General features: G+C 35.9%; 1 protein-coding gene across 26 annotated transcripts in view; it reads right to left on the reverse strand.

Annotated features, from left to right (window-relative positions):
• Window positions 1–24,537, reverse strand: part of ADAM22 (ADAM metallopeptidase domain 22) — a 245,780-nt gene that overhangs the window by 39,243 nt on the left and 182,000 nt on the right. For all 26 annotated transcript variants that reach the window (XM_065542383.2, XM_045388728.3, XM_045388726.3 and 23 more), the window contains 9 exons: window positions 23,689–23,740; window positions 16,884–16,983; window positions 14,825–14,896; window positions 14,513–14,605; window positions 10,974–11,054; window positions 8,712–8,762; window positions 8,435–8,498; window positions 6,444–6,549; window positions 3,767–3,886 (listed from right to left, as the gene is read on the reverse strand). In XM_065542383.2, the coding sequence (XP_065398455.1) occupies window positions 3,767–3,886; window positions 6,444–6,549; window positions 8,435–8,498; window positions 8,712–8,762; window positions 10,974–11,054; window positions 14,513–14,605; window positions 14,825–14,896; window positions 16,884–16,983; window positions 23,689–23,740 (739 nt within the window). The remainder of the gene's footprint in view (window positions 1–3,766; window positions 3,887–6,443; window positions 6,550–8,434; window positions 8,499–8,711; window positions 8,763–10,973; window positions 11,055–14,512; window positions 14,606–14,824; window positions 14,897–16,883; window positions 16,984–23,688; window positions 23,741–24,537) is intronic.

The following is a 24,537-nucleotide window of genomic DNA, read 5'->3' on the forward strand; positions in this document are numbered from 1 at the left end:
AGTTTTTTAACATGAAAGGATATTGGATTTTATCAAAACCCTTTTTTGCATCTATTGAGATAATCATGTGATTTTTGTCTTTAGTTCTGTTTGTGTGATAAATCACATTTACTGATTTGCGTATGTTGAACCAAACTTGGAACCCAGGAATAAAGCCTACATGATTACAGTGGATATGATTTTTGATGTGCTAATTGATTTGGTTTGCAAGTATTTTGTTGAGGATTTTTGAATCAATGTTCATCAAGGATACTGGGCTGAAATTTTCTTTTTTTTTTAAGAGTCTCTGCCAGGTTTTCATATGAGGATGATACTGGCCTCAGAGAATGAAATAGGGAGGAGTCATTCCTCCTCAATTTTTTTTGAATAGTTTCAGTAGGAATGATGCCAGCTCTTCTTCGTACATCTGGTAGAATTTGGCTGTGAATCTGTCTGGTCGTGCCCCCCCTTTTTTTTTTTTCTTTTTTTTGGTTGGTAGGCTATTTATTACTGGTTCAATTTTGGAGCTTGTTATTGGTCTGTTCAGGAAATCAGTTTCTTCCTGGTTCAGTCTTGGTAACATGTGCATGTGTCCAGGCATTTATCCATCTCTTCCAGATTTTCTAGTTTGTGTGCCAGAGGTGTTTGTAGTAGTCTCTGATTATTGTTTGTATTTCTGTGGGGTCATTGGTAACATCCCCTTTGTCATTTCTGATGTATTTATTTGGATCTTCTCTCTTTTCTTCTTTATTAGTCTATCTAGTGACCTATCTTATTGATTTTTTTCAAAAAATAAACTCCTACATTTGTTTATATTTTACCTGGATTTTCATGTCTCAGTCTCTTTCAGGTCAGCTCTGACTTTGGTTATTTCTTGTCTTCTGCTAGCTTTGGGGTTGGTTTGTTCTTGCTTTTCTAGTTCTTTTGTAGTTGTAATGTTAAGTTGTTAATTTGAGAACTTTCTAACTTTTTGATGAGGGCATTTAGGGCTATAAATTGCCCTCTTAACACTGCCTTAGCTGTGACACAGAGATTCTGGTATTTTGTATCTTTTTTCTCATTAGTTTCAAAGAACTTCTTGATTTCTGCCTTAATTTCATTATTTACCTAAAAGTCATTTCAGGACCAGGTTGCTTAATTTCCACATAATTGCATGGTTTTGAAAACATTTTTAAGTCTTGATTTCTATTTGTATTGGGCTGTGGTCCAAGAGTGGGTTTGGTATGATTTCAGTTCTCTAGCTAGCATTTGCTGAGGATTGTTTTATGTCCAATTGTGTGGTCAATTTTAGAGTATGGGCCATGTGACGATTAGAAGAATATAGACTATGTTGTTTTTACGTGGAGAGTTCTGTAGAGGTCTATCAGATCCATTTGGTCCAACACTGACTTCAGGTCTTGAATATCTTTGTTAATTTTCTGCCTTGATGATCTATCTAATACTATCAGTGAAGTGTTGAGGTCTCCTGCTGTTATTGTGTGGGAGTTTAAGTCTCTTTGTAGGTCTCTAAGAACTTGCTTGATGAAGCTGGGTGCCCCTGTGTTGGGTGCATATATATTTATAATAGTTAGCTCTTCTTGTTGAATTGAACCTTCTACCATTACATAATGCCCTTCTTTGTCTTTCTGTATCTTTGTTGGCTTAAAGTCTGTTTTGTCTGAAATTAGGATTGCAACCCTGCTTTTTTTCTGATTTCCATTTGCTTGGTAGATTTTCCCCCATCCTTTCATTTTGAGTCTATAGGTGTCACTGCATATGAGATGGCTCTCTTGAAGACAGCATACCATGGGGTCTTATTTTTCTCCAGCTTGTCACTCTGGTACCTTTCAAATGGGGGTATTTAGCCCATTTACATTCAATACCCATTCACTTCATTTATTTTTATCAAAATTACATATGCACATAGTTTAAAGAATCAACAGATAAATTGTTTTTAAACACAATAAAGCAGTTCTCTGCCTCTCTAGACATTCTTCCAGATATTCCTCCTAGGAGAAAACCATTTTCTATTCTTAATTCGTTTTTCTGTTATTTATGAAAGTCTCCTGGAGTTTCTGGCCTGCTCTTGTCTGTGCTGATTGTCCACATGTGTCAGTTTCATAGCACTGTAAATCTTGACTTTCACCTCACTATCAACTTGGGGATTGCCCGGTCTCTGTTCGTGGAATCTTGTTTCCTGTATTCCCTATCTTTCTCTTTCTTGGTTTTTTAACATGAAAGGATATTGGATTTTATCAAAACCCTTTTTTGCATCTATTCAGATAAATTGGTAGAGTGCAATTTCTAGTACTTTCCTGAGAAATTTGTAGCATAACTAAACATGTCTTTATTATCTATCCTCACACTTGTTTGATATTTTGCCAGAGTACAAAATTCTATTTTCTCTATTGTCTTCTGACTCTCAGGGCTCCTGGTGCTAAATCCTAAACCATTTTAATTCTTAAGTTTTCGATTTTTTTCTCCTCTGGAAACTTTCAGAATTCTTTACTTTGTCCTAAGGTTCTAAAATTTCACAATGATATGTTTAGATGTACCTCTAATTTCACTCATTGTATTCAGCACTTGGTGAGCCTGTTAATATGGAAACTCAAGTCCTTTATTTCTAGACAATTCTCTTGACTTATTCATTGAAAATTTCCTCCCTGCTGTTTCCTCTGTTATTACTGCTATTCTAATGCGTAAGATTTTCTCTATGGTCCATTTCTTTGCCTTTTTACCCTACTTATGGAAGATAATTTCAACTACTAAATTTTTTCTTTCTGAACGTTCCCTGTTTAAAAAAACAGCACCCTATTTTCTTGTTTCGTGATAGAAATCTCTTATCTCTCATAAATACTGATAAGTGGTTTTGTGTTCTTCCCCTTCATTGTCTCATTGTTTTTGTCTTTTTTTTTTTTTTTTCCATGTTACAGACTTTTTTCACGTCTCTGATAACCTGCTCATATTTGAGTCAGGAGACCGAATAGATGATTGGAAATTTGAACTACTGATGTTGGACTACTTCCATACAACCCTTATATAAATATTGTTTGCTGTCCTCCAGCTTAGAAACCTCCTCTTTTATTCTCTATGGAGTATCAAGCTCCAATCTTCCATGGGAGGGTGGGAAATCCACAGTGTAGCTGAGTTGGGGAAGTAATCTGAGTATCTAACTGCTTTTTAAACAGCCTTTCATCTATTTTCTGTATTTCAGCCCCTTCCCTCCATTCCTTCCCTCCCTCTTCCTAAAGTAGATGATGCTGCCAATTTCTGAGCCTGTGGGGAAGTAAGAGTATATCTTGGATTGATTCTCAGTTTTCCTCATTACTGACTTAGGAATTCAGCTTTCTCAGCTTTGATAAGTCATGTGCCACACATCCATTTGCTTTATACATAACAAAATATTGTTGCGATTGTCTCGTCTCTCTTTCTATGCCTCCCTGTGGATATATGAACTCTAAAAAAAGATCCATTTGTTATCTTATTAGTGGGATTTCATAAGGGAGCAAAAGTAGATGCATATATTTAATACATTGATTTACCCAGAAGTCCTCATTCATTTTCCAAACTCTGTAAGACTTTACTGACCAATCTAAACTTAACTCTAGTAATCACATAATATTCTTCATTCAACTACTTTTTGTCTTCTTTTTATCTCTTCTCTGTTAGGATTTACTCAATCGCCTCTATAGACTAGATTATATTTCGACTTACTAACATGTACGTTAATTGAAAATGGAAGGAATCCTAAACTGCATTCCTGAGAAATAAGATGACTCAGGTTCTTACAGAATGGTTAGATAATTACCTGCAGTTTAATGTTCTTCCTTGCTGCACAACTAAAGTAGATGTGATTTCACCATCAAGCTCTCCAAGCCTTGGGATATTGCCAATATTGGTACACAAAAGGTAACCACAAAGCACATCCCTGTATCAAAAGATTACCAATTACTTATTTTCCCAAAGATATAGCAAACCATGTATAGTTAGAATAATCTCCTCTCATTTTAGCATTTGGTTTTCATCAAGTATATTATCTACACATATGCTAAACAAAATAAAATAAGTCCTAATAGTGTGCCACCTGCTCTAAAAAGTGTCTTCTCTGAAACTCTTATTAATGTACCAAAATCTCAATTGTTTTCTAGCTTTTTCTTTACTGTCTATTAGTTCAAGTATTTAAAGAATCCATCAAATTGGCTTATTTTATATTGAAATCTCTTTTCCCATAACACAATACTGGATATACTAATCTATTTCTTCTTCTTCTTTTCTTTTTTTTTTTTTTTCCGTAGTCAGGGTCTTACTCTGTTGTCCAAGTTGGAGTCTAGTGGTGTGATCATGGCTCACTGCAGCCTCAAATTTCTGATTCAAGTGATACTCCTGCCTCAGCCTCCCAGGTAGCTGGGACTACAGGTATATGCTACCAGACCCAACTAACTTTTAAATTTTTCACAGAGACAGGGTCTCACACTATGTTGCCCAGGCTGGCCTTGAATTCCTGACCCCAAGCAACCTCCCTCCTCACCCTCCCAAAGCACTGGGATTATAAGCATGAGATGCTGTGCCCAGCCAATTTTTTTTAAAACTTGGTAACTGAATGATATTTGGATGAGCATTCTTTTGGAATACACATGTTTTTTCAACCTGTTGCCCTAGAATTAAAGAAGAAATTATAGACTCCATTTAGTTTATAGATGCCAACTACAAAGGCTCATTATCCCTTCTTCAATATATTTCACTACTTCCCCAACTACTACATATGATTCTAATTTAACTTATAAAATATCTTTATTGTTGTTAATACTATCTTATGTATTATTTATATCCAAGACATTTTAATTATTAGTAGAGATAACAATAAACATATTTTTAAAATATCTTGTGAAGAGTAATTAGTAAGTCAGCAAGATTATATACAAAAATATCAGACTTTACCAGATGGAGAAAAAAGAAAAATTAGAACCTATATTTTTCACCAACATAGAAAAGAACGTACTATCATTCTTTAAAAATGCTTTTTAAAATTATGTCATCATTTTACAGTATCTATCATAAACAAAAATGCTTTCTCAACAGAGAAGAAATATTCATTCAAAACTTTTTTGAATGTCATTTATGTATATGAACCTATGTAATGTAGAATATATAAAGAAAATTAGATATAATCTTCATTCACAAGAAAATTATACTCTAGATGAGAAGATAAATCATACACATAAACAACTTATAAAATAAAATTAGGGACAAATAAGTACAAAGGGCTGTGGGAGTTCAAAGAAGAGAGAGATTATTTATTTCTAGAGTAAATCAGAAAGAAATTTATATATAGAAAGTGTTTTGCAAGCTGGGCTTTGAAGAATAGATATATTTTTGGTTGATGATGGTATGAATTAAAGGGTGCTTCTGGAGGATTAGAGAGGATAAAAATAGGCATAGAGGTAGGGACATATTAGGAATGGTAAGGTTTGCTAGATTTGGAAGAATATAAATGAAATGACAAAAAGTGTAGGTTGGGGACAATTGTGGAATAGGTACAGTGCCAAGCTGAGGTTCCATTTAATTTGTTAACAAGACTATGACATTCAGCAAAGTGGTGAAGAGAGAGTTCTGAAATCATATTCTCCAAATTCTAATTCTGCTTATTATTACATTCCATATACATGCCTTTGGGCAAATTAACTGTGTCTCAGTTTCCTCCTCCATAAAATGGTAGAACTGCCATAAAGATTAAATGGCATAGCTTATGTAAAGTGTGATACAGTGCTTAGTACACAGTGTTCACTCAATCAGTGCTGGGTACTGTTCTCACTATTAATTAGTCATGTGGAACCAGTGAACTTTCAACAAATAACTGGCAGTAAAAAAGATCCAAAAGATTATTCTGAGAGTAGTACACTAGGGAATGCTGGCACAGAAAACTGTTAAAAGAATTTTGTAATAGTTGAAGGATTAATATAGGTCTTAGTTCAGGTAATGGCAATAGGAATGTAAGTGAATACATGAATTAAAGACAAATGGTGGCAAAGCAAAGGGAAGAATGAATGTAATTTGGCATTTGGACAACGTGTAGAGGGAAGGATCACTTTAAGCCTTCTAGACAGAAGGACAGTGGAATATTGAGACCTTTGGCAAAAAGGGGGTGGTTTGGGAAAGTTAGAGCCAGTTAATTCAATTCAATAGCACTCAGTGCATATTCTGGTGGCTTTAAGTTCTGTTCCTTTTAGGATGCTAAACGGTGTCTTCTAGGTAAGAAAATCCTGAGGTGGCTGCAAGCATGACCTAGCCTTAGGAAAGAGGTGAGAACGTACGTCAAGATTTGGAAGCCCTCTGCATAGGTGATGCTGGAACACTGGGAAGAGATGAGGTTAAGGAGGCAAGAGCACACTTTGTGTGATGCAGAAAACAGAAACTTCCCATTCACTCAAAAAAGTACCCTTGTAATTGACCAGGGGATGAATTCTGGGCTGACTTCTCCACCTCACCGTTTGTTGCACTGTATCCATGTATCTTTGTTTTTCCCACAGTTACCCTTCTCCGTCCCTTCGATATTCAGTTTCTCATAGCAATATTTGTCTGATGCTGTCACCTCTAAAGCAGAAAAAAATTTTCTATCAGTGATGGAAGTAACATTTGGCTGCTCAAAATCTTTGCAGAAAAGAAAAATTGTAATATAAGGACTTTTCATGACTACAGTGTTATCAATTCCAAAAATGTTACCAATGGTTCACAATTTTACCATGGATCATATATATCCACGACTCAGGTTTTCATTAAAGCTCATTTGAAATTTAGAAAGCAAATATATTTAGATCTCTGTTGGGACTCAGGCTGTAGGCTACAAAAATCAACACTCCTTAGAATTTGGCTAATAACTCGGGCAGATCATGAGGTGGGGAGATCGAGACCATCCTGGCCAACATAGTGAAACTCCGTCTCTACTAAAATACAAAAAAATTAGCCAGGTGTGGTGGCATGCGTCTGTAGTCCCAGCTACTTGGGAGGCTGAGGCAGGGAAATTGCTTGAACCCTGAGGCAGAGGGTGCAGTGAGCTGAGATCACGCCACTGCACTCCAGCCTGGAAACAGAGCAAGACTCCATCTCAAACAACAACAAAAAAAGAATTTGGCCAATAATTAGGGAAGGCAATAACAAATAGTTTCTTGAATATATACTCCATTCTTTAATCTAAGTGCTAAATATAATACATGAATTTCTCATTCAGCATATTTTATTAATCATAAAGACAAGTTTATTAAAATAGTTATATCCTATAGATTCAAGAAACAGTGGTACAATTTCTACCTTGCTCACCACTTCTTAGCAGCTATCAAAAGCAATTTTACTTCGCTTTAAGACAGGTTTGAATTCATGTTAAATCTATGGAAGTCAAATAACATTTTGAGGTACATCAGTATCTTTTTCAGGCTTTTATCTTTTCTAAAACCAGGGATGGTTGATAGAGTTATCTAAGAATTAGGATGAAATGCAAACTAATCAAAGAATAATTGTTGGTATATTTTTTAAAAAAACAACTAGTTATGTTGGTAGTTTCTTTTCCTACTTCTTGTTGTCAGCTACTATTTTTGCTCAAGTGGATAAAACAAAAATGATATCTTTTTTCAGAGTACAAACCTGACTGACTAAATGTTTTCCCATCCCAATGTTTCCAATTGCTTAAAGAGAGCATACACTTCCCCTCCTAAAAGGATTGTGGCACTTACTTATAACAATTAAAAATTATCATCATTTTTATAGCCTTTTTTCTACTACAAATTGTCTCCTGAAACTGTTTAAAACAAAAACTGCTTCCAAAAGTTTGGGCTAGTAGTACTTCTAGAAAACAATACATTACTCAACATTTAAATAAACATTTAAATAGAGTATAATTTAAATCTAAATGTTATATATTTTCCTTTGAAAATCTGACAGACTTTAAAGGCTAAAACATTAACATTTCTTTCTGAGACAGCAAAACCACTTCAGCAGAAGTTCATCTCTAACTAGGAAAGCCAACTGGAGTTTAAGAAAAATATCCAAGGAGGAAAAAAATGACTCTAGATAAAATGCTGCTGTTCTAAGTTAAGGACGTCCTGTCCAGGGTCCATGTCCATCCCACATGGTTGTGTAAGCTTTAGCTTCAGGGCACTCAGCTGAAAAGAGTATACACGGAGCTGAAATCCAGGTTTGCTCTAATCTCCAAGCTGTGCACCCTGGCATGGGCTTCATCTGCCTGGCAGCAAAGGCACTTTCTGTCTCGTCCACAGGCACTGCCAACTAGCAAGATGTGTGGGGCTATCTTCTCAAAGGGGTGCCTTACTCTAATTTCCAGAAACATGTCCCTGCTAAAACCTGTGGTAGCTTTAAGAATCCCCCAGTCATAAAGTGGTCAAAAATCTACTTCCAGCACACATGTCTTTGAGAAGTCTGCCTGATATCATGCTTTAACAATGATCCAGCCACACTATTTACTTACTTTGCCCCCAGATGTATTTGCATTGTCTATCCCTGGTTTTGCATCTTCCTCCAAAGCATATTCCCTAAAACAGAAAAGCAAATACCCATTAGCGATGCAATATCTGCTTATGTCAGATAACTGAAAAAGAAACTAATAATAGATAAATAGTAGAAAGGCCTTTTATCTTCAGAACTGATTATAAACATTTAAATTGATCTTCCTATTTTGATAAGATTTCAGTATTCCTTCTACGCTGGTACATGTGAAAAACATAGGTAAAAATGAAGTGACCTACCTGAACACCATCACACGAATATCCATCCATTTTATGAATATTAGGGGCACACTAGGAAAAACAGAACAACTATGAACGAAATGCGGTGCAAAATATAAGGCTGAGCTAAACCCTTTAATGTTTTCATTTTTAAAAACATATTTATTAATATGGCTAGTACCTTATACCATCTATAAAACAAAATGCAAAGGAGGTCAAGAGAAAGCAAGTGGATGTCCTTGAAGTCTGGGTATTTGGTAAAAAATAAATTTAAAAAATTAAAGAGAAAGCAAGAGGAAAAACAATGGGTACACTTGACCCTGAAAATATGAATCTACCAGAGGCAAAAACAGTTGATTACACAGCAGCAAATAAAAAGAACTGACTACAATAGACTCAATTGATGATACATTTAAAAGCATCTTGATTCATACAGATATACTATTTTTCAGAGCAAGAAAGCTAAGGGAACAAAACAAACATAAGGAGTAAGTCTGCATAGATGGAGCAATAACTACAGTTTCCTTTCTTTTGCCATAAGAAGAAACATAGTACTTATACTGAAAATAATGACTTTCAAGCTGAAGTCCACTTTAAGAATGTCAGAACCAGCACTTTGGGAGGCCGAGGTGGGCGGATCACAAGGTCAGGAGATCGAGACCACAGTGAAACCCCGTCTCTACTAAAAAAAAAAATACAAAAAATTAGCCGGGCGCGGTGGCGGGCGCCTGTAGTCCTAGCTACTCAGGAGGCTGAGGCAGGAGAATAGCGTGAACCCAGGAGGCGGAGCTTGCAGTGAGCCGAGATCGCGCCACTGCACTCCAGCCTGGGCAACAGCGTGAGACTCCGTCTCAAAAAAAAAAAAAAAAAAAAAAAGAATGTCAGAAAAGGACACACTTTATAATCCTACTTTTTTCCTTGCAGCAATTATGAAAAATTATAAGGCATTATTGAATGAGTATAAACAGAGAGCAAAGTGTGCAATTATGTTGCCTCTTTGTCTTCTGGTGATATCATGTGCCATTTTGCAAAAACAGAATATCAAGAGAAGAAACTGGCCAACAGAGATGGAAGTGCGGCAAAGAAAAGTGATGACACCAGAAGTCAAATGCAAATTGAACCTTTAAATGGAGTTATAGAAAAAAATGGCTGACTGTGGTAATGTCAGTACTGCTGTCCAAGAGCCTCTAGACATGCAACCAGAGGAACTTGCTGAAGGAGGACTTAATGACATCGGTGAATAAGGTGATTATGACATATAGGTGATGATGTCCCAGAGGGCGTAATGCCAGCAAGAAACTTCACGTTCACATCTTCACATCTCTCAGGGATATCTCATGACTTTGAAAGCACAAAGAATAAAATGTTGAAAGCTGATCCAAACTTAGAAAAGAGTGTGACAGCTCAACAAGACATAGAAAATATGCTCACTCTGTATCATAAAGCTTATAAGAAGGCAAGCTCTATTCAAACTACTCCTAAGGTTTTTACAAAGAAATAAAATCCTTTAATTCTCAATGTTTCTCTTTTAAGGTACAGTATGCTAAATAAATATTATTATTTCACCTTCCTATCCATTTAAAACTAGCAGTAAGAGAGTTTTTAATAATCTGACAGCATTTGTTGAAGACTGCAAAGCAACTGAAATATTTTCCTTTGATTATTAAAATGACTTTGCATGGTCTCAGCTTGCATGGTCATTTTTATGGTTTGGCACTACCCTTCAAAGTGAGGACAGTCTGTATGTACACTGACCATTTTGAAATCTGTGAACCCCCACCAAAGTTTATTTAATTTCTCTAGCTTGTCTATCTATAACTAAGTGCTATAAAACTCAAGAGCAGCTATTAATGGCTGAGGCGATACAAGCTGTAGTAGGTAAGAGTCAAGAGAAAGAAAAAGGTCCTCTCTAAGAATCCAGTGTGCTTGTGAGTCCCTGCCTCCACTGACTTCTTGTTCAATCAGCTGAAGAGAAAGGTTTTTTTTGTTTCTTCCTTTACTAAGTAGACAAAAAGAAAATGCCTTGTACTACCTACTTAATACAAAAACAAAATAGTTAAGGCATGCATGCAGTCTGAGGTTAGTTCAACATTAAGACAAAATTATGTTCAACATCTGCTCAAGCTTCAATCACTGAAACTTAAATTCCTAAAAAAAAAATAGAGAAATGATGTGAAAGAGACATGAGCAACTTGTTCATTTACACTTCTCTTTGAGGGTCAGTGCACTAAAGATAACCCCACTTTTTCCCATAAGGTTTAGAGCAGTTATTCTGTAAATTACCTGGCTTGAATTTCCTGAGCATGTTTCACGAATATCACAATCATTTACTGCTTCCCGGCACACAGTGCCCATAGGCTGAAACTAAAATGAACAAAAATCAATGTGTGAAACTGTAGGGAGAAAAAAAAAATCTTACAATATCATCTGAAAAAAACAAAGTGAAAATTGTTTGGCTAGAAATAAACTACTGTAAGATGGTAATCTGTCAAAACCACGGTTACTGAAAAAATTTTTAATAGTTTTAAGAAACAGTTTCTTGTGTATGATGTAATTTCCATAGTCCTTACACATAAGCTTTATATTATACTGCTAAATCCCACAAGACAGACCAGTTGGTCCAGGTTCCAGTAATTTTTCTGTACAAATAGCTTTTGAATTTACCCTTTACTCTTCATTCTCACTGACACTTTAATCACATTATCCTTTTTTGCCTTATCTACCAAGAATTTAAAAATTACATTTTGGGTTGAACCACAAAAATTAGATTTTCTGACAAAGCTATTTCTTCCCATGTTTCTTCTACCCATCTTCTCCCCTGCCTTGTTTTTACATGGATTTAGATCTTGGTCTTTTACTATTTTCTAGTGTTTCTATTATTTATGTCTTCGTATAGGCGTTTTTGTTTTTCTGTTTTCCATCATCTCAAATACTTCTTGCAAGTGTGAGAATTACACAAATGTTTAACTTCATTAGGTTAAAAATGTGAATTGCAGGAGTACTCATTAAAACGAAACAGACCTGAGATATATAGTTAAAGTACTTCCCCTTCCCTTCTCAATCCTTCTCTTTTTCCCTCTCAAAAATGTTAGCATTCAGGGCTGGATCCTTACATGCTTTGTCTCTGCTCACACAAAGGCACACGTTATTCTGCTTTCCCCACTTTCTAGATGAGCTTTATCTTCTCTAGCTGCTCAGAACCCTATAGGCATTTGAGTCTCCTGCTGTTCCTAGAACATGCACTGCCCACTATAAACTCCAATCTGGATTTCAACAAGTATTTTTTTTAGATCCAAACAAAATATGTATTCATTCATCCATTCATCAAATATTTAATAACATGCCAAGCACTGTTCTAACTACTGGGAACTCAATGGAGAACAAAACACAAGAACCCTGCTCATAAGGAACTTGCATCTTAATGTGGGTTAAAAATAAAGAAATAAGAAAATTTAATTTCACATGTTTCTCTTCTTCCTTGGGACTGAGGCAAGCCACCATTTTAGAATATCTAGAGTAGAAATATGAGCAAATTTGGGGTAGTTTAGAGGAGTGCATAATGTTCAAGAAGTTCCAGGAAACTTCTAAAAGAAAGAATAGTGAGGCAGGATTTTCACTAAGTGCTAGGATACAACGGTATATAAATCAACCAAAATCCTTGCCCTACTGGAACTTGTATTATAATGGGAGAAGAAAAGTAATAAACAAGTAAACAAGCACTCTTTAACAGCAGTGGTCTGCAAACTGTGGCCCATGGGTCAAACTTCACTGACTGCCTATCTTTATAAATAAAGTTTTATTGGAACACAGTTATGCCCATTTGTTTCTGTATTTTCAATGGCTGCTTTCAAAGGCAAAGCTGAGCTGCAACAGAAACTTTATGACCACAAAGCCTAAACTATTTACTATCTGGCTGTTTATAGAAAAAGTATGCCAATGCTGGCTTATAGATACACTATTATAAATACCTGTAGAAAAAAATAGAGATACACATGGTTGCTTATCTTTTTCTTCTATTCTCCCTCCTCCATTCACTGTCTTGCCTCTGGCTGCCCTAGGAGTCCAGGGTGTCAGGTGAGAGTTGGGAAGGATGGTAAAGAAAGTGGCAAAGAAGATCTCACTTGACTCTTGACTGATACAGCTATAACCTACTTTGAGGGATAGCAGTCATGCCATTTTATTTTATGTATTTTAATTGTATTATTTTTCTACTTGTTCCTTGAAATAATTATATCTCAGGGAGCCTAGTTGTATAAATCAAAGGGAAAGCAGTGTAATTAAACACATTTTATAGATGGGCCGACTTAAAACACTGAGGATTAAGATAAATGATTCAGGATCTCTTGTTACGGCAGTGGAAAAAGTTGACAGAATAAACAGGGGTGGTAGCCAAAATCAAAGAATGTCTTTCACATTTGGTTTAATCTTCTTTTTTACAGAGTGCTTTCAGAGATCTCCGCCAGTGCCTGCTTGTCTTAAAAAGTTGCCAGGAGACACAGTGGTAGAGTGGAAACAACAAACTGCTGAGAGCAGATCTGGGGTTTAACTGTACATCTATTCCTTACTGGCTGAGTGAGCCTGTGTACAGGTTATTTAACTTCCTGAGACTGAGATTGTTTAATTATAAAAATCAAGACAATAATGCCTATCCCAAAAGTGTGCTTGTGAGCATCATCTCAGAGAGTGGTCTCAACCAGGGGTGATTTTACCTGCAAGGGAACATTTGGCAGTGTCTGGAGACATTTTTGGCTGTCCCACCTAGGAGGGGTGCTGCTGGCACCTAATGGGTGGAATGCAGAGATACTGCTAAATATTCTACAATGCACAAGACATACCCTTACAACGAAGGATTATCCAGCCAAAAATATCAACAGTGCCAGAGTTGAGAAATTCAGATATAAGATGATACTGAAGTCCTTAGCATAATCTCTGGCACACAGTAGATACTCACTATATAGTTTCATATCCCATCCTCCTTTAACTCATTAGACTAAAGTTAATCAGTAAATTATCACTAAGAGAGTGCTGTGCATATTTATTCATTCACTCAACAAATATTTACTGAGAATGTATACCAATTACTGTCTAAGTGCCTGGCTCTGCTCCATGAAATGTACAGAGGAAAGTGAGAGACAGATAGAAATAATGTAGACTATTACACCAGATTTTATATGAGAAAACAAGAATTAGATTTCTTCAGGGGAAGTAAGCCTCAATTGTTAGTCTTGATGTAAAGGCTTAAATATATGGAGATAAGTAAGAGGATGCTGCTGGGAGGATGAAAACATAAAGTGTGTGAAAATGCATTCTAAACTTTCAGGACCAATAATATATGCATGGTATAATCACGTCTCAAAGTACTCCCTTGCTTCCTCAGCAGCTAATGTGAGAGATACACCAAGCTCAGCAACAAGAAAAGATCTACTGAAAGTCTCCTTGGCTTTACCAAGAAAGGCAAACATCATTTAAACATTAGTAACACCTGGTTTCATTTAATGTGCATGCTCCACAGGAAGTATGGAAAGGACAGCCTCTGAAGATTAACAGGGCTCAGGCCCTAGTTCCCCAACTTACTTGGTGTAAGACCTTGGGCAAACTACTTAACCACTACAAGCCTTAGTATTCTCATCTGTTAGATAGGAATAATAACAAGCAACTACACCACACAAGATTTTGTGAGGATCCTGTAAAGCACCTGGCACTTAGTCATTTAATATGTATTAGATACTATTTTTGTTATTAGATTATATGTACTCAGCCTTAATGATTTAATCAAGTATGTTCTTTTTTTTTCTGTCAAATGATCATTAACGTTTATTTACCTTGCACTTTTTACAGCAAAGACCGTCACTGCATTGAGAGTCTTGAGTCAAGGTGCATTTCTTACAACACTCTGCTCCTTCAAGGACACATTCCTAAGGAATATAAACATTTTCAAAACATCAGAAAATGGTGTCACTTTCCTGAAAGTAACAGGATATTTTCTAAAATAAATGTACAAACTCACAATAATTTTTCTTCCACAAATCCTATAAAATTTCCAGGCATGACACTTGCTCCATACATCTGAGTGTGTGGACCTGGAATGACCCTCAATTACCTTGAAAATAACATCAAAACCACCAGAGACTTACGGCCGGGGTTCCACAGTCACACTCCTCTCCAGTTTCAATGAAGCCATTGCCACATTCAGGAGGATCAAGAAGCTGTAAGGAAAACCAAAAAGTGAACTAAAATATAGAAAAATCAACATCAAAGACTTTGAGAGACCATAAGTGCCATACCCAAATACACCTGCCCTGCCAAGTCATTCTAAAATATAGTTTTATTTTCCTAAACTAGAAAGCATGAGCTCAGAACTTGGAACTTTAGAACAGAAGTGTCTACTTCTGTTTCCTTTTCATATTTAATATACATAGCATATAGTTTACCTATATATTTATATATATAACATACATACCACATAGGGTCTGGTAAATGTCATCAAAATTAAAGATGATCTAACCATTCACTAAAATCAAGCCAGACTGTCTCCTGAAAATTCATTTGAAACCAGCAGCAGGGGATTTGGAGTCAGATGTCTAGAGGAAAATCTTGGCTCAAGTATTTATCTTGGGTAAATTACTTAACATCTCAGAGACCTTAATATCTAGAACAGGAATAATAATACTAATAATAATAGTTGTCCATTTACATCAGAAAATTTTTGAGGATTAAGTTTAGCCATCTGTGTAAAATGCTTTATTACTATATCTCCTTCTGATACAGGAAACTATTTCTTAGACAATGAGAAAAAGCATCAAAAAATTAGTATATCCATTGATCTAATTAATATAAAATACAGCTCCTCCTATTAAGATAGTTTTGTAGCAAACTAAAATTAAATTTTCCCCAGAGATTGAAGCAGATTTTGACCTGTCCAAGTGTATGTTCTAGGTCTGTTTTATTGTTTAGCTCTTCATCAATTTTGTTCTCTTTTGAATATAATGTATCCTATGGTGATAGGCAAAATTAGTAAATAATTGTTATATGCCAGATACATAATATTCATTCAAAAGCTAATCAAAGTCTACATATCATAGAATGAAAATGTACACACACCAGTAAACAGATGGACATACACATGCACACATATACTTTCATAACTAACTAGAGGAAAAAAAAAACAAAATAAAGAATATATACAACAACAACAAAACCCACTTGATTTTAAATATTCTCTCTTCTACAAATGAGTCAACTTTTGTCTATATTTCATTTTTGGTTGAAACAGATCATAAGAAATAAAAAACAGTCAATATGGAAACTTATCCAAATGAAAACCACACTTATTCTCTTACTCTGGGTTTACAATAATCAGTTATTTTGGTAAAAAGACTTGAACTGTTTAGGATTTACGGCAGCAGTGACACAGTTCAAATATTCTTTCCAATCTTTTGAAGAGCCTTAAAATTGTCAATTCGTTTTTCAATTCAATTCAGTGAAATTTCTAAATTTCACTGTAGTGAACAGAAAATTAAACCAGGTAAATTAAATTGATTTCAAAGGCAATGGTGCATATCCCTGTGGTGCACAGAAGCATTTCGCGGTTCACATAATTCACAAGGACAAAGCATTTTTTTTAACATGCAAAGTCTTCAAAATGCAGGAGGAAGACCTTCTTTCTAGTCAGTAACCAGAGGATGCACTGCAAGTTGTAAAAGCCTGTGACAAAGTCCAAGACCGTCTTCATTTCTGCTTTAGAAAGACTTGCTTTTCATATTGAGAAACACTTGTAATTTTAACATACTGCTCATTCAGAAAAGCAGTGGTAGGGAGTGATGAGGGTAGATATGCCCCTACATTCTACCTGTATGAGTTGTGATTAGGTAACCAAAAAAAAAAATAAGCATCAAGAAAATAAAAAAGAAAAGTAATAAAACCATTTTTGTAAACTAACTCTGAATCATCACTTGGCTATAAAAAAAAGAAAGTGGAAATTTTTCAGACAGCAAACACTGTTATTTCAGAATAGCCCAAAATGCCCAACATTAAAGCTGACTTTGAATATTCAGATATATAGCATATCTAGAATATGTACATATAGGGCAAGTTGAAAAGCTCTCTAAGATTCAATAGTTGAAAATGTGTATTTATAATATTTTAGAAAGGTTGATAATTAATATCATAAACCTTGTTAGCCACACTTATTACCTTAGAAGGTTTGTTGAAAAGGCAGGCACCACCTCCACTATTCAGGAAGTCATGATACTCTTCAACATTACACTGGGTGAACTTTTTAGGAAGATAATACCTATAAAAGAGAAGAAAATCAATAGCTGGGTTCAACTCATCTTTCTCGTTTGTGAATATGTCTGAAAACTGAACACTTAAAATTGTATATTACTCTTTAAAATGAGGGAATAAAGTCTACTTATGTATGACATTTATATTCAATCTATAAGAGTTTTGTTCAATTAATATTTCTAAATTCTTCATTTGGTGACTAATAGTTACTGTGGGTTTTTCATTATTTGCATGTGCATTCAAGTTAAATCAAGGAGAGCTGGGAAAAAATTTATTTCATAATGAGTCTTCCATAAATAATAAAACTGAGCTAGAATCCAAACTGCAGAGCATTCCACAAAATAACTGACCTATAATATAAATGTGTCAGGTAAAAGTCAAAGAAAGAGGAACTGTTCCAGACTGAAGGAAGCTAAAGAGACATAAAAACGAAATGTGATTCCTTTTGTTACAAACGACAATATTCAAACCTGGGACAATCTTGAATGAAGGCTAAGAATTAGATAATTTTACTGGTTGTATAGTGGTTATGTAGGAGGACATACTTCTTTGTAGAAAATGCAAAGTCAGGTGTTTAGGAGTAATGGCATACTAAGCAATTTATGATCCACCAGACAAAAAGTTTCTTTGTTATTAATCTTGCAACTCTTCTTCAGGTATGAGGTTTTTTTTTTTTTTTTTAAGTATTCTTAAAAAAAAACTAATAAAAGGTCAACAGAAAAAAGATCTTGATTAGAGAATAATTTGGCAACATGCATTAAGAATCTTCAAAAAGAGCACACCTTTGGATCTAGTAATTCTACTTTTAGAAATTTTTCTTGAGGAAATAATTAGCTATGTGCACAAAGATGTATGAACAAAGATATTTGTGGTCACACAATTTATAACAGGAAATAACAAAAGCATAAACTAAATGTTCAACAGTAAGAACTGTTAACTAAACTGTGATGTAATAATAAAACAGAATACCATACAGTTATTAATGATCATAGTGTTGAAGAACAGGCTCAGAAAAATGCTGACTATACAGTGTTAAATACCAAGGTTATCACTGGGGAAAAGTCACCAAAATTTTATTTTCTATATTTTTAAAACATTGTTTTACATTGAGCTTTGATAAAAAGGGAAAAAAGATAAGAATGAGTAGTTTTTATAAAGTTTCCCAGTAGCCTGCAAAAACTGTCCATTTATATCCTTACTTCTTCTAAGCATAGTTAATACTTTGTTATCAATTAATGGAATTTATAACAATTATTTACCCTAAACTCATTTCTAAATTGCTTCATGCCAAACTCTCCAAATAAAGCTGTCTTGGGTTTAAGTTGTCTGAACTCCCTTACTTCCTTCACCTCCACTTCCTATAAGCAGATGAGGAGGGTTTCCAGATGCTACAGGAATTTAATCAACTTGAACAATCAGCCTGTTTTGCAGCCTCCTGCCTTGCAGCCTGCTCTTTCCCACACTTTGTACGGAATGTGGTCACCTAGTCAGCTGGAACCAACTCCGGACAAACTGACAATTTATAAATGAGCCCAAGTAAACTTTCCTCATTACCATGCTAAAGTCTCCACCATGGGAGGAACTATAGCTTCATTACTGTAACTTGAAACCTACGTGCTGACATAATGATTCACTGTATCTGTACCACTGGGACCCCTCTTCTACATGCAATGACACACCCTCTCCCCGTCCACCTCCCCATAAAACCCTCCTGTTGCTTTCCCTCAGGAACACACTCGGCTGCAGAATACTCCCAGAGCTCTCTGTACTTGTGACTAGTAATAAAACTCCCATTGATCAAAACCTGCATTTTTTTTTTTTTTTGAGGTAGGGAACTCACTCTGTTGCCCAAGCTGGAGTGCAGTGGTGTGATCTCCGCTCACTGCAGCCTGGACCTCCTGGGCTCAAGTGATTCTCCCACCTCAGCCTCCTGAGTAGCTGGGACTACAGGCATGTGCCACCATGCCCAGCTAATTTTTAAGTTTGTACAAAGTTTCCCCATGTTGCCCAGGCTGATCTCGAACTCCTGGGCTCAAGCGATTCTCTCAAAGTGCTAGGATTATAGGCATGAGCGACTGGGCCAGCCAAAACCTGCATTCTGGTGAAGAGTTGTTTGTTCTTGCCCGGCAAAGGAACCAGGTTTTTTTCAAGTAACAAATCCTAACAAGACATGAACTTTATTCTTCGTTTGAAAGTTTCTTACACATATTGTAGCTGCACCAGACCAATCTGGTTCAACTTTTATGTAATAATGTTATGAATTGTTTCTCAGTTGCCATGGACCCTCAGGTCACATAGCCTGACCACGCTCAGATGAACCAATGGTACAACCACAGGAGGAATCTAAATGCTCAGCTGAGAAGCAGGAACTGAATTAAGCAGCAGACACGATGATAAAGTTTGGATGTTTGTCCCCTCCAAATCTCATGTTAAAATATGACCCCAATGTTGAGACTGGGGTCTAATGAGAGAGTCCCATGAATGGCTTAGTGCCCTTCAAGAGGAAATGGCTGATAATAAGTTTAAAAAGAGTCTAGCATCCCCTCCTTTCTCCCCTGCTGACTCTCTTGCCACGTGACACACCTGCTTCCCCTTGCCTTTTGTCATGAGTAAAAGCTTCCTGAGATCTCACCAGAAACCAAGCAGATGCTGGTGCCATGCTTGTACAGGCTGCAGAACTGTGAGCCAAGTAATTCTCTTTTCTTTATAAATTACCCAGTCTCAGGTTTTCATTTATAACAATGAAAAACAAACTAATATACACTGAATGACAGGATCCAGTATCCAATCAGATTGAGCTCTGGCATCCAGTCCGATAATGCCTCCTAGCACTACCTCATTGCAAGATCCAATCAGATCATGCCTCATTACCCTATGCTTATAAAACCTGACACAGCCTCCAGCTCAGGGAGACACTGCTTTGGGAACTATCCATGGTATTCTACTTACTTGTTAAAAGTAATAAAATCTCTTTCATTTAATCTTCCTTGGTTATGATAATTAAGTTGATACCCACGAAGTGACCAACCAAGCTACCTGTTTTACAGTAACAATATTACTTCCTTTTTCCTTGCAATGCTTTTACTCCAGCCAATGTTTTTATCACCTTTTCCTCTAATCCATCCAACATATCTCTGCCAGAGTTATCAAATTGAAATAGGTCTTTTTTCAAAGTCCCTCCTTTTATTTATTTATTTATTTATTTAGAAACGGAGTCTCACTTTATTTATTTATTTATTTATTTATTTATTTATTTAGAGATGGAGTCTCACTCTTGTTGCCCAGGCTGGAGTACAGTGGCGTGATCTCAGCTCACTGCAACCTAAGCCTCCTGGGTTCAAGCAATTTTCCTGCCTCAGCTTCCTTACTAGCTGGGATTAGCTGGGATTACAGGCGCCTGCCACCACACCCAGCTAATTTTTGTACTTTTAGTAGAGATGGGGTTTCACCATGTTGGCCAGGCTGGTCTTGAACTCCTGACCTCAGGTGATCTGCCTGCCTCAGCCTCGCAAAGTGCTGGGATTACAGATGTGAGCCACTATGTCCAGCCCCAAAGTCCCTCTTTATCCTACTGGTCAAAACCTGAGTTGGATCCATACTGCCAAAGTAAAAAGTCACTAACTCTTGGTGTAGGACTCTTAGAAGTCAAAGTCTAGTTGAGCCTCCTATAAAGGCCTCTCTGTAAAAGCACCCTCAGGGGTCACAGCCAAGCCCACCCTCCTGCCCACTGCAGAGCTGGGAGGAAGCTCAGTCTGTTCTCCAACACTTGGCAGTGACGGTATACTCCCCAACAGGGAAGGTTTTAAAATATATGAACAGTTGAAAATTTGTGGATTGTTCTTACCTTTATTTTTCCACATCTGACTTCTAACTTGTGAACAGTTCTGTATTCTTAACTATATAAAGCCTTATTCCTCTGCCTTAACATAGCCCCTTCAAATATCTGAAGGCAGATATCATGTCTCTCCCCTGCCTCTGCCCCCACAACTTCTGTTTCACAGAATAATATAGCTATTGTATTCAGTGCATTCTTCAAATTTTAATTTTTGTACCTTTAAATAGGACTGAAGGTATTCATTTCAACCCTGCTTTCTAATATTTAGCTGTACAGAACTTCAGAAAGTAGAAATGGTAGGGAATGTACCCATGGGAACAAATGTCCATAATTACTGCTGCTTGGTGATATTTGGCGTAATCAAATTATTGCATCATATCCCATAGTTTTATACAAACGGCTTTTCTCTTACTTGCATCTCTTTAATGTAAGAATTCCAGTGTACACAGCCGTATGTATCTGAAGGTAGCCATTTGACTTCATTGTATATTATGCTTAATGCTATGCAGATTATCTATTAAACATTTTAATAATCAGGATAATCAAATATACTACGTAGGATTTAAAAGACAAGAATCTCTAGTATGAAATTAATTGTTAAAACTGCATCTATAGAACTTTTATCATTTCCTCTCATTACTAAGCAAAAAGTCCAAAGATTTTTGGAGAAATATTTTACTTTATTATTATTATTAATATTATTATTATTATTAAGACAGGGTCTCACTTTGTCATCCATGCTGGCATTCAGTGGCACAATCACGGCTCACTGCAGCCTCAACCTCCCCAGAATCAGGTGATCCTCCCATCTCAGCCTCCCAAGTTGCTGGGACTACAGGTGTGTGCCACGCCTGGTTAATTTTTGTATTTTTTGTAGAGATGGGGTTTCGCCATGTTGCTTAGGCTGGTCTCAAACTCCTGGGCTCAAGTGATCTGCCTGCCTCAGTCTCTCAAAGTGCTGGGATTACAGCCATGAGCCACCGCACCCGACTGGAAAAATATTTTGAACACATGTTTGCATATATATTCCCTCCATCATTTATTTTCCTTGTTATACATATCCTGTGCGTTCAAAATTCAAATACAATCAAGAAATATTTGTTGAAAATCAAGTTTGTACAAAGGATTATGGTGTGAGGTCTGAAATATGTGTTAACATAATAAGCAATCTCTCAAAAATTTATAACTAATTTGTGAAAGGCAGCATAAGTACACATGATTAAATTATAATGCAGGGGTTAAAATTATAACAAATCTCAGATGGTTAGAAATGTGGTTAGATAGAGGAAAAAGGGAAAGGCATTCCAGATGAAGAGAATATATTGAGGAAATCAAATGAAGTTGGTAATTAATGTACAATTACGGTGAGCAAGTATTTAAGAAGCTGAAAATCTATATAGTATTATGATTAGCAAATCGAAAAAGCTAGAAACTCCTGTACAATTATGGTAAGCAAACCAATCATGAATAGTAGGGGAAAAAGAGATTGCAGATGAGAATGAGGAAAGATTATGGGCATCTAAATAATGAAGCTAAGATTTTGAACCACATTCTTTAGACATCAGAGACTCACAAAATTTCTGAACAGGACAATGGCATTTAATGAACAAGAGTTGTATATTAACAGGATGGCTAAATCTCACAAACATCATGTTGATTAAAAAAAAACCAGCAAGTCACAGAAGAATACATACAGCATGATGTATTTCACATAAACTGAAAACATGCAAACCAAATGCTGTTTTACTCCAACACACATACATACTAAACAGTAGAAGTATAAAGAATGACTTGAGAATGATAGGAACCAAACTCAGATGGTGGTGACCTTGGCTGGGGTTGGGGATTAATAATGGAGGACATAAGGGAGATTTAACCACAAATGCAGTATTTTACTTTTTAAAAGCTGGATAACGGGTGTACAAATGTCCACTGTTTTATTCTTCATACATTTTTAATGATGATGATTCCAAATGTATCATTATTGCCCTAGTTTAAACTTTTACCATTTTTTGCTATTATTATTTTAGTAGCATTCCAACTTTTTTTATTTCCATAGGTTTTCTGGTGAACAGGTGGTATTTGGTTACAAGAGTAAGTTCTTTAGTGGTGATTTGTGAGATTTTGGTGGACCCATCACCCAAGCACTGAACCCAATTTATACTCAATATTTGAAATGTTATTAAAATAATAACAGCAAAAGATGGCCAAAGTTTAAACTAGGGCAGTAATGATAAGCTTGGAATAAAAGGGATAACTGTAAAATTTACTTACAAGAATAAAAGACAAGCATTGATGACTGAGCTTGTGAAGGGGAGGACAGTATACATTGAAAACCTTTCTCAGGAGAGCAGACTGTACATTTCTCTTCCCAACTCCCTTTTCAGTGATACCACATTATGAAGCCATCAGTGACAGCTTGAAGTCAGCCATTGTGGGAATATTTACACCTCAGAAAAGTGAGAAATCTACAAATCTAGGCTGTTTTCTAATTTTTGTTTTCAAGAGTTAACTTACCAGCACAGTACTGTTTATAAACCATTTAATTAGAATTGAAGGAAATGAAAGGAAAGGGAATTAGCAGGCAAGCCATCAAAAACAAAGTTGTCCCTCATTTCTTACATTTATAGCCTAGATTTAAGGCTAAAGAAAAAAAAATATCTGATGTCTACCAACTTAATCGACATCAATTGTTTTTATAAATAAGAGGTTATTTTGCAAAAATATTTTATACACAGAACCATTAAGAATAGTTATTTCTGATTTCTTATAAATGCTAGATTCCATGCACTAAGTTATTGAGTGTCATATTCCTCAGAAGACAACAGCACAGCAGGGAATGTAAGACTGAGTTATTTTCAAATACAAATGGCTCACCCGGTGTCTCCCATTATGCACCCGGACCACGTGTCCTCGCATTTACATTCACCTAAGAGAAAATTAACACACATGCCTTGTTATAAAGTGAACACAGTTGCACTAAAGCAGTTTCTGTTTTAAATTCATTATCTCCATTTTATTCCTTAAAATACCTTTTAAAAAGTAATAGCTTCTTTCTAATTCATCTTACAATAGTTTTTTATGTAATATACAACAAAAATATACTTTGACCCTATCAAGATTATATAATTTTTGCCAAAAAAACCATTGTATTTTAACTAATGGCCATATTTAAACTATTTAATCAAATACCAATGGAAGAATGAAAAACTTTATGGCATTATTAAAGGATCTCAGTTTCACAGGCCTTTATGAGAACTATCATAATTTCTTGACCATTTTTGAAAGTCTCTGCACACACCAAGGTTTCTGGTAGAACGCAGGGGAAAATTATTGGGTAAGCAGAAGGGCTTCAGAATCAGGAAATATTAGGGTTCAAAACCTGAGTTTGCCATTTGATATATGTGTAATCTTAGAGACAATATTCTTGTAAGATCTAGTCACTTCACCTATAAAATGGGACTAAAAATGGGTGCCCTGTAGAATTATCTGGAGAATTAAATGAGTATCTAAATGGAAGTAATACCAGCATTCAATCATCTGGCATATAATAAGTACTCTATAAATGGTAATAGCTTTTTTTTTTTTTCTTTTTTTTTGAGATAGAGTCTCGCTCTGTGGCCCAGGCTGAAGTGTAATGGCACAATCTTGGCTCACTGCAACCTCCGCCTCCTGGGTTCAAGTGATTCTCTTACCTCAGTCTCCTGAGTAGCTGGTACAAGAGCC

This window comes from Macaca fascicularis, chromosome 3, assembly GCF_037993035.2.
Source record: "Macaca fascicularis isolate 582-1 chromosome 3, T2T-MFA8v1.1".
Classification (NCBI taxonomy): Eukaryota; Metazoa; Chordata; class Mammalia; order Primates; family Cercopithecidae; genus Macaca; species Macaca fascicularis.